General features: G+C 38.7%; 1 protein-coding gene across 5 annotated transcripts in view; it reads right to left on the bottom strand.

The window, feature by feature from the left end:
* Positions 1-147: 147 nt before the first annotated feature.
* The window catches only part of LOC125233436 (carboxypeptidase B-like), a 55,970-nt gene continuing 46,238 nt past the window's right edge, over positions 148-9,879 (bottom strand). For 4 of the 5 annotated variants that reach the window (XM_048139455.1, XM_048139456.1, XM_048139457.1 and 1 more), the window contains exons 5-8: positions 3,998-4,155; positions 2,410-2,529; positions 1,732-1,870; positions 148-319 (exon numbers count right to left, since the gene is read on the bottom strand). In XM_048139455.1, coding sequence (XP_047995412.1) covers positions 210-319; positions 1,732-1,870; positions 2,410-2,529; positions 3,998-4,155 — 527 coding nt within the window. In that variant the 3' untranslated portion in view covers positions 148-209. The remainder of the gene's footprint in view (positions 320-1,731; positions 1,871-2,409; positions 2,530-3,997; positions 4,156-9,879) is intronic. The other variant, XM_048139458.1, reaches the window with a different exon arrangement.

The raw sequence follows: 9,879 nt of genomic DNA, 5'->3' as shown, positions 1-9,879 counted from the left end.
GCCTGTTCACTCTTGATTTGAAGGTACTCTTGATTTGACTACGTCACAAGTAGGATTAGGATCGATGAAGTTACTAAAAAAATGCCAGAAAATTGAATTCCAATCTACAAAATTTTAACGAAGGTACATGGAAAAGCATTATGATCAAATATAATTTTATTGATACTACATTAAAACGATAGTGTCATTTATTATAAAATATTTTTTGTCTAGAATTCAACATCAACACCGAAGAAGGTGAGCGTGTTTTGTTTAGTGCTTCGACGCCAGCCGCGGACCAAACTCAGGATGGCCGACGTAGATTTGTCCACGTACGCTTCTGTGAAAAAAGCAAATAACTGTCACCGCCGCCTTTATTACGCGCATAGGCAATGTCAATCAGGAGGCCATTGACATCTAAATTATATAAACACCAGTGTCATAGTCTATAGTTCTATAGCCATGCGTATAGAACTATAAACTATGCGCGTGCGCGTCTGTGTCGTGCACCAATTATGCGCGTCATCAGCGTCATGCGAACTCATCAACCTTACTTTTTAGCTCTTTGGAGAAGGCACACTTTTTTTTAAATTATGCCCGGATGCAAGTCGTTTAAATCAAATTTTTGTAAGGCACACTGAAAGTTCGGACAGATGTTGCCACGGCAACCGTTATTGGGTACCTACGCAATACAGCGTATATTACCAGGCTAGAAATAGTATATTATATAACGGTAATATGAAGGCTATAAAAGTTGAGTACCGCGGTTAGGCCACGAAGCCTGCCGAGTGGCCTAAGTAAGGTACGAGACTTTTATAGCCTTCATCATGTTACGATTGTATACTATACTTTTTCTACGACAGACAAATACATACTTATTCGAGAATAATAAAATGGGTTACTCAATACCTACTTCATATAATGAATGGGAATATTTCTGTGGAACTTGGCGTTGAGTATTCTGTCCACAATGTTGATGGCGAGAACTTGTTGCACAATTCTTCAAAATATGCCAACAACACGATTTCAGAGAAAGTTAAATAATTTTTTTGCAATAATTACATGTCATAAATCAAAACATTTTTGGTACGCTTTATCCGACTTTTCAGGTAACAAATTGTCAGTCACTTTGAGCGCCATAGCCTTGATATCTTCGGGAGGACATTGTTTATCAGAATCACTCATAATAATAACGTAAGTTTTTATGTAAAACGCATTCAGTTTATTTTTTCGTCTTGATTTAAATTATGAACCTAGATATTATATTATTTATAAAAAGTTACTTGTTACTGCAAATGAAAACAAACCTGTTAAATGGAAGTTGTACTTTAAAAAAAAATAACAGAACTCCTGCTCAGCAGTTATCATATGAACCTACAGACAAATAGCAGACTTTCTTATCGTTACTCAAATGAACTTCATTTGGAAACCGCTGACACGCTTGATAATATAATTGACAGATTTAAGTGCTGGAGTAGAATAAAGTCTTTAAAAATGTATGGCGCCCAACGTGGGGCCAACTATGAAACGGTATACTTTACAATAAACTTTTTACTTAGGTGATTTACATCGTTAGTAGTAGAGAAACTTCTTGTAGTAAGGCTTGAATAGGTACACTAGGTCGATTCGGTTCCCGTCACGCCGGAGAGACCGTGCTCAGCGCACGTCCGTTGTGGCTTATACTACAAATCCTACTTGTAAATTATATGGCGCCCAATGTGGGACCATCTATAAATCTGAACATAAACTTACTGAGGTGATTTACATCCTTGTAGTCGGGAAACTTCTTGTGGTAAGGCTTGAGCAGGTACACTAGGTCGGTCCCCACCACGCCGGATAAGTAGTCTATCACTGAGCCCGCCACGCGTCCATCGTTGCTACTCTGGTGGACCTGTTTACAATATACTGCGAATTTGGTATCATAACACTATGTAACGTCGAGGTATCACACATTCAGCTTCTGCGATACCCTCGGGAGCGAACCTACTATACTGACAACAAAGCGCCATGGAATCGCTACTACCAGTACCGCAGGGGCTGTAACCAAGAGTACAATCGATGATTCTCCGTAGCGTAGGTATCATATAATTAGTAATCGCTCTTCCGTATTGGTGATACAGACCCAGTTTAGTATCATTCGCCACGTAGCGTCAATGACTACTCTTGTCTATAGCATATGACCAGGACAGCTAGCGTGCCATTTAAGTAGTATCGCCAACAATAGTAGGTAATTTACGTATAAATTGTGTATAGATTGCAGTGTTTTGTATTTACTGAAAACGTACCTATTTTTCATCTAGGCACCTAATACTTATTTGTTTCTTTTGTCATCATTTAATAACGTGGCGCCCAACGTGGGGCCAAAATGACATTCAGAGATCTTATAATGACTGAAATGAAATTTGTACAACAATATGACGAATATCTGACCTCATATACTCTTCCATCAGGCTGACGTGATAACCTGGCCGCATATTCTCCGATATCTTGCAGAGTATAATGGTTGCTTGGCATCCGCAGCGTATAGCGCCACGGATATACCATGTACTCCTAGGAAAGGAGAAAATATTAATTGTGTATACCTACCTAAATACTTATTTAAATGAATACTTTTCTTCTCATATTGTGTACAATAGCTTTGACTCTCTGATGAAAACTGAGGTATTGGATGTATGCGGTTTAATAGTTGTCGTTTTTATTATAATTTGCTATTTGTATAGTTATTTATTATGTATTTATTCGTATATATTGCATGTTAGTGTAAGTTATATTTTATTATTAGTTATTACCTATAATCCGTTTTCTGCGCCGTTTGTACTGTATGCCTACCATCTCCAATTCTCCTTCAATTGCTCAAAGGTTAACTGGAAGAGATCCCTTAAAGGGATAAGTTCGCCTTTATACTAGTGATAAGCTCTTTTTCTTGTGTGTTGTATTATTTTCTGGTACAATAAAGTGTTTTACTACTACTTACTACTACTGCAATAGATCCACTTAGCTACCTATAGATATAACTATTATATAATTATAATTGTTAAGGAGAATCAAATTCAAAAAACCGGCCAAGTGCGAGTCGGACTCGCCCACCGAGGGTTCCGTACAAACTTTCTCTACCTAGTTAAAATAATCTCATGTTTTCATATAACTCTAATGACTTGACTAGAAGACAAAAGTATAGGTACTAATGAGCATTATTGTGTAAAGCGCCATCTCTCGGTGAATTCGCTAACTAATTTGCGCGACCTGTATAGTATGTTGAGTTTTTCAGGGATATTTCTTTATAATGTGAACCGATTTAAACAATGTTGACTTTATTAGAAAGAAGATGGTTCACGTAACATCTTGTATTAATTTGAAGTACGATATACATCCGCAAGGGTGGGTAAATTGAAAGTAAAAATTTAAAAAGTTTTTTGTGAATAAAAAAAAAGTTATTAAAATACAAACACAATTATATTTTTCCTGTAATATTTGGCATAAAACCAATGTTTTATAAAATTTTCATAATTTTTCGTTGGTAAACTTCGGAGATAAGGGGGGGGGGGCGGTATTTTTTTTACATTTTCCTTCAATATTCTTTTTTTTTTCCACAACAAAAAAATTATAAAAAATAGTTTATTTACGTTCAATTGGCGCTCTTTCTAACGATACCCCACTTGACCTAGTAACTTGAAATTTACAGTTTGCCCCCTTTCATTTTGGCCATTTTCTACAATTAAAATTAATATATTTAAAAAAATCTACGTTCTATTTGTAGAGGTTTACAATGTTCATAACTATTCCAAATTTCAAGTTGATAGCGTTAGTAGTTCTCGAGATATTTAGGAATGTGACAGACGGACAGACAGACGGACAGAGTCGCACCATAAGGGTTCCTGTTGTACCTTTTTGGTACAGATCCCTAAAAAGAAGATCGCATATTTAAGTCACCACCTTTGATATTTGCCTTTCAAATCCTTCGTACATATCGGAATATCGGGTATACAAAGGAAAACGCACTTGATTGTGATGGAATTACCTTCTTTGGTACAAAACTCGCGTGTAGATGTACGGCCAGCTGAATGGTTTCACCCAGTCCGTCAACGTACTTCCGTATAGCTCGAGCTTCGTTTGTAGAGAACGGCCGATCGCCTGGGAACCATTGCGAGCAACGATCGGGGGACTTGCTGACGTCATCTGAATGCATAAAAAGGGATGTTATCTAATTCTTATTGTTCGAGGCACTGTAAGAAAGTAGCACTATTACATCATCTTCAAATAATTATGGATACCATCATGACTGTGATAATCATGCGGGTATAAGGTCGGGCAGTCTTTGAAGCGAAGCAATGGTCTCCCAACGTCTCTTTTGGCATGGCAGCTTTTAAAATCAACTACCAAAACTGGGAGAAGCTTGCGGAGAAGCGGACGGAGTGGCGAAAGTGCGTTGGAGATGGTCGCAAGTTTGTCGATGAGACCTGGTTTGCGGCACTTGCTGACAAAAGGGAAAGAAGACACCATAGCGAAAAGTCGCAATCGGTTGCAAGCTTCCTTTGTCAGCTATGTGGCAAAATATGTCGCTCTCGCATAGGTCTCTTTAGACATCAAAAGCGATGTCTCTCGGACATTGCACCATAAATTGTCTGAAATAGACGCTAAGGCCAGTAGTAGTAGTATAGGGATCCTTTTAATTTACCGAAGATTTTTTTGTCGAATTTCATTTCCCAAACGAATTTTGCCAACTACACGTTTGTCAACTCAATCTTTCCCATAATAACATTTGACAACGTTAAAATCCGTCAAATGATAATTTCCCAAACTGTTGTAATGCAACTTTTATAACCCCAACTGTTAATTTCGCAAATGTTTCACTTAGACTAGAAAAGTTTGCTCAACTTTACTTTCGTCAAATTAATTACTGGACAAAATTATTTTGTCAAATAATTTGTTTAGTAAAAAAATGTTTCTTTAAAAACACACAATGTAAAACCACTTTTTGACAAGTGTTTTAACATGATTGTTTTCATTTACCGAATTTCATTTCCCAAACAGATTTTAACAACTACTTACACGTTTGCTTCCCACTGTAAACACTTTTGACGAAAATACCATAATTATGACGAGTCAAATAATCTTTAAAAACCGAAAAATAGCCTAAAAACCTAAAAGTAGGTTTAGGTTAGGTTGGATTGGAATTGTGAGCCCCACAAAAAACTGTTGCTAAGAAAGTATAGGTTTAGATTAGGTTGGAACTGCGACCCCCACACAAAACTGTTGCTAAGAAAGTAGGTTTAGGTTAGATTGGAATTGCGACCCTCACTCAAAACTGTTGCTAAGAAAGTAGGTTTAGGTTAGGTTAGAACTGCGACCCCCACACAAAACTGTTGCTAAGAAAGTAGGTTTAGGTTAGGTTAGAACTGCGACTCCCACACAAAACTGTTGCCAAGAATGTAGGTTTAGGTTAGGTTAGAATTGCGACCCCCACACAAAACTGTTGCTAAGAAAGTAGGTTTAGGTTAGGTTGGAACTGTGACCCCCACACAAAACTGTTGCTAAGATAGTAGGTTTATGTTAGGTTAGAACTGCGACCCCCACACAAAACTGTTGCTAAGAAAGTAGGTTTAGGTTAGGTTAGAACTGCGACCCCCACACAAAACTGTTGCTAAGAAAGTAGGTTTAGGTTAGGTTAGAACTGCGACCCCCACACAAAACTGTTGCTAAGAAAGTAGGTTTAGGTTAGGTTAGAACTGCGACTCCCACACAAAACTTTGCTAAGAAAGTAGGTTTAGGTTAGGTTGGAACTGCTATCACAGGGTGCCTTACTGGTAAATAAACTTAAAGCTCCGGCTGTACAAAATTAAGGACACAAGTGATAATAATAGAAAAAAAAATACTAAAACTGAAAAATAATAAAAACCGGTGTCGAAATAAGCTTGCTAGGGGAAGTATATGGTGGAGATAAATAATTTAAGATTTTGTATATTTTATAACATTTATTTATAAAGAAAATTCTTGCCAAAATGTGTTTGTTCAGTTGGTTCTTAATTTAGTTACTTACTGCGCTAACCGTGTGAAAACTGACCTATAATTCTCTTGTTCGACACCAATGCAATGTACAGAGCTCAGCGGGAAGCTAGGTCGCTTAAAAGGGTTCTAAGTAAATCTTCACACAAGCTATCTTAATTTTTAACTAGAAATTATACTATTAAAATACCCTAGGTACCAGTTCTCAAAAATATTTGCTTGCTCTAAATTACTGACTCTATGAATTTAATCTACCTAAATTGCAGCTGACGCAGTTGCCTGACCATTAGAAGGATAAATTGGACCGACCTCTAAGATGGTGAACCTTCGGGAAAGCTGTGGAAGGTGGCACGGGACCTCCCGGGGAATGTTGGCTGCACTGCGGAGACTTTTCAACCCGGAACGCGTGCCACGTGGACACCGAGACAAATGCGGCAGAGGCAGGCCGTCTTCCAGCAAACAGGACTCAGAACTTGCGCCGGTCACAAGGATTTCCAGAGTTAATAATATATATATCTATAAATATAATTTAATATCCCGGCTCCTGTAAGCGACATAAAAATACATTAGTCTAATGCTCTCAAGACCAGCATGACAAAATAAAAGACAATCTGATTTATTAGCTCACCGCTGAAGGTTAAAGAAATTTCCTAGCGGAGCGCTCCCAATCCCACAGCAGAAGACAGATCATCCCTGTGAATAACCAAGCACATGGTTAGGAACAAACCCACAACGTTTTACGCCATTATGGAGTTGATCAGAACAATTCAGATACTTACTCAATCCGAGGATTATTGCAGGCCTTCTGCTTCCACCGTTTTTACCACCATGCGGTATGGTCTTGTGGAGAAAGTGCGTGTGCACCCAAAAGGGTCAAAAAAGGAAATGGACCACCCAAGATCATTAACCTATTTGCATATGGAGCAATCAAGGACATAGGGTGACAAACCCAGGAAGACATAATATATCGAATTAATATATTATATTTATTTGAGACTCCATCAGAGTCATGAAAGATTTACTATGATGTACATAGCAAGATTGTCACTCCAGACAGGCCTCTTATTTAGAGTATTAATATTACAGTATTTTGTTATGTATTTAAGATAATTTTCCGCATTATTTCTATATAATTATATTAATTTAATTTATCAAAATGTACTGGAGTAACAATTAAAAATCTCATACAACGCGTTATTTTTAGCTATCTGGCAACCCGTGCACAGATTATGCAGAAAAGTGCATACATGTGTGGATGCAAGTATTTTTGCACCAGTTGAGGATTTGAAACAAAATAAAATTAAAGAAATTTCGATTTTAGATTTATAAAAAAAATATTAATTACGACCAGGAAAAAGTACTACGTTACAATACCTCCCTCCCCGATTTAAAGGTTCAACGTAGGTGAACCGCCCGCTGTCCCCAGCGGCTTTCATCACATTGAACTGTGAGGAACCAAGGCAACAAACAACCCTAAGGCAAGAAAACTAAACTATAATACTAAAAGAAATAGTATCCCAGAAGGACAATGAAAAAGGGAAAACAAAACGAGGCTTCGAGATTTTATTTAAAAAAAAAATGTCTACACAAAACCATCAAAGCTTCCTCACTTTTAAACAATTCTACCATTTTCATCAACTTGCCTGAAAGGCCATATCCACAAAACTCAAAACTAAAAAAATCTCGAACCCACGTAACCAATAACGGTAGGTAAAAAAAACTATGAGGCCAACTGCGCAACACATAGAAAAAACCTCCGTAATACCTAACAACCAGTGAACGAACCGTTGGCGTTCTCAGCACAACGCGATGTAAAGCACCTTGTGCTAAGAAAGCCAATATCCAACGCCAGGACCGCTGATCAGCATTCCTGAAAATATACTCTACTTGTCCGGGCAAAATGAAAATGTCTAGTCCATAAACTATGGGCCGACTCCGAAATCCAAAGAACCTAAGTTCTAAACAAAACAAAATCGTCAAAATCTAAGTTTTAATCCCTCCTAGTTAAAACTCCTAAATATTCCAAAAGCGTGTCCCCGACTAACTTGTCGGAGGAAACGAAACATCCAAAATCATGTTGCACAACACCCACAAAACATGGTATACCGTAAACAAAAACAAGGCGTGGCAACATGCGAAATAGTACCTAAACTAAAACGTTAGGTATTTAGCCTAACGACGCGTTACCTACAAGATACGCTAACAAAATACAAAAAAAACGTACTATTTCTGTGTTTGTCCGGTATGGTAGTACCTGACAAAATTTTTGCAACAAATGTTGCTATTTGGTCATATTAAAGACGGCTCTGACCTTGAGGTTGAGAGGCACAGTAGCTGGTGAGTGGTTTGTCGTCCTTGGCGGCACGACGACAGGTACTAGACGAGGGATCGTGCGTCCAAGGATAACTCTTCCAAACTCTTAACCAAACTATAAGTACCTACAGCCCAATTCGATTTAAGACTGAGCACAGTATCGATCGCGCCTAACATACTTCACGCATTTATATACCTAACATACATCACACAATGCAAACATAGTAACGAAGCAGCTTTCCTGTTCGTCACGTTCCGAACAAAATTCGTGAATTAAATATTTACCGAATATTTAACACTACTAACGATTTTAACCGCATATGTTATGTTACGAGAGCTAGGTGATAGCAGTTGTCAACCCTGGCGGCAAAGCGACAAGCCCTATAGGCTCGAGGCTTTGTGTCCAGAGATGACTTCTACCACAAAACCTGACTCCCGTTAATACCTACTTAAAGTCTTTAATATGCCACGACCCGATTGGTTGACCGTCCAACCTTTCGAGCTCATAAACTAATGGGGACAAAACTTTCTTAACTCTGCACGGTTCATACTTAGGTGCGAGCTTCGACATAAAAAACTTAGAAGCGTCACTTTGCGTGTACGTACGCTTCTGAACAATATCCCCAACCGAAAATCTCGCCTCTCGGCGTCTCATATTATAATACTTGGCATTTGTTTCATGTGCTTGCAACATACGTACCCTAACCTGTTCAAAAATATCTTTCAAACAACCAAATTCGCCCGCATACTCCTCTCTAGGTATACCTACACCATATTGTTTATCGGTATCTTTATAAAAGGAGCCGTTAATGACCGGTTCCCTAGCGTGCACTAAAAAGAAAGGAGAATACCCGGTGGTTTCGCTGACTGCACTGTTTATGGCAAACCTAATCTGGTGCAGTTTTTCGTCCCATGTACGGTGATTTTCCTTTACGTAAGACGCTACGGCGGTCATTACAATTTTGTTATAACGTTCCACCAAATTCACGTGCGGAGAATAGCGCGGACTGTAAAAAATGTTAGGTACGTTGTAGCGTTTCAATAACTGCTTAAACTCTGATCCCGTGAATTGCGCTCCGTTGTCCGAAATCACGGTTTCAGGTACGCCATGTTCCAAAATGACATGGTTTTCAAAATGCTTCGCCACCAAAGCGCTAGTAGCGCGGCGAAGTGGAAACAGCAGTGTATGTTTCGAAAAGCAACATGTAACAACCAACAAAAATGTATAACCTGCCCGAGAGCGCGGAAGCGGACCGACGAGATCGATACTAACTACCAACCATGGTCGATGACATACCTTTGGTTGTCCCATGAGGCCCGCAGTCGGTTTCTGCGAGTGCTTGTACGCTGCACAGACATCGCAAGCCTTTACGAACTCGACTACATCCTTGTACATACCGGGCCAAAAGTATGTCAACGCCAACCGGCGATGAGTTTTAAAAACACCTAAATGAGCTGCAGTTGCTTCGCAATGGTTTTGCTGCAAAACTCTCTTTCGATCACTCTTCTTCACCACTTCTTTCCAATCAAACTCTCGCAACAAATTATACTTGGCCTTCGAAAGTCTAAAAAGTTTCCCGTCCT

This window comes from Leguminivora glycinivorella, chromosome 14 (genome assembly GCF_023078275.1).
Source record: "Leguminivora glycinivorella isolate SPB_JAAS2020 chromosome 14, LegGlyc_1.1, whole genome shotgun sequence".
In the NCBI taxonomy this organism is placed as follows: domain Eukaryota; kingdom Metazoa; phylum Arthropoda; class Insecta; order Lepidoptera; family Tortricidae; genus Leguminivora; species Leguminivora glycinivorella.
The sequence above is the reverse complement of the archived record's forward strand: the minus strand, read 5'-3'. Positions and strand labels throughout refer to the sequence as shown.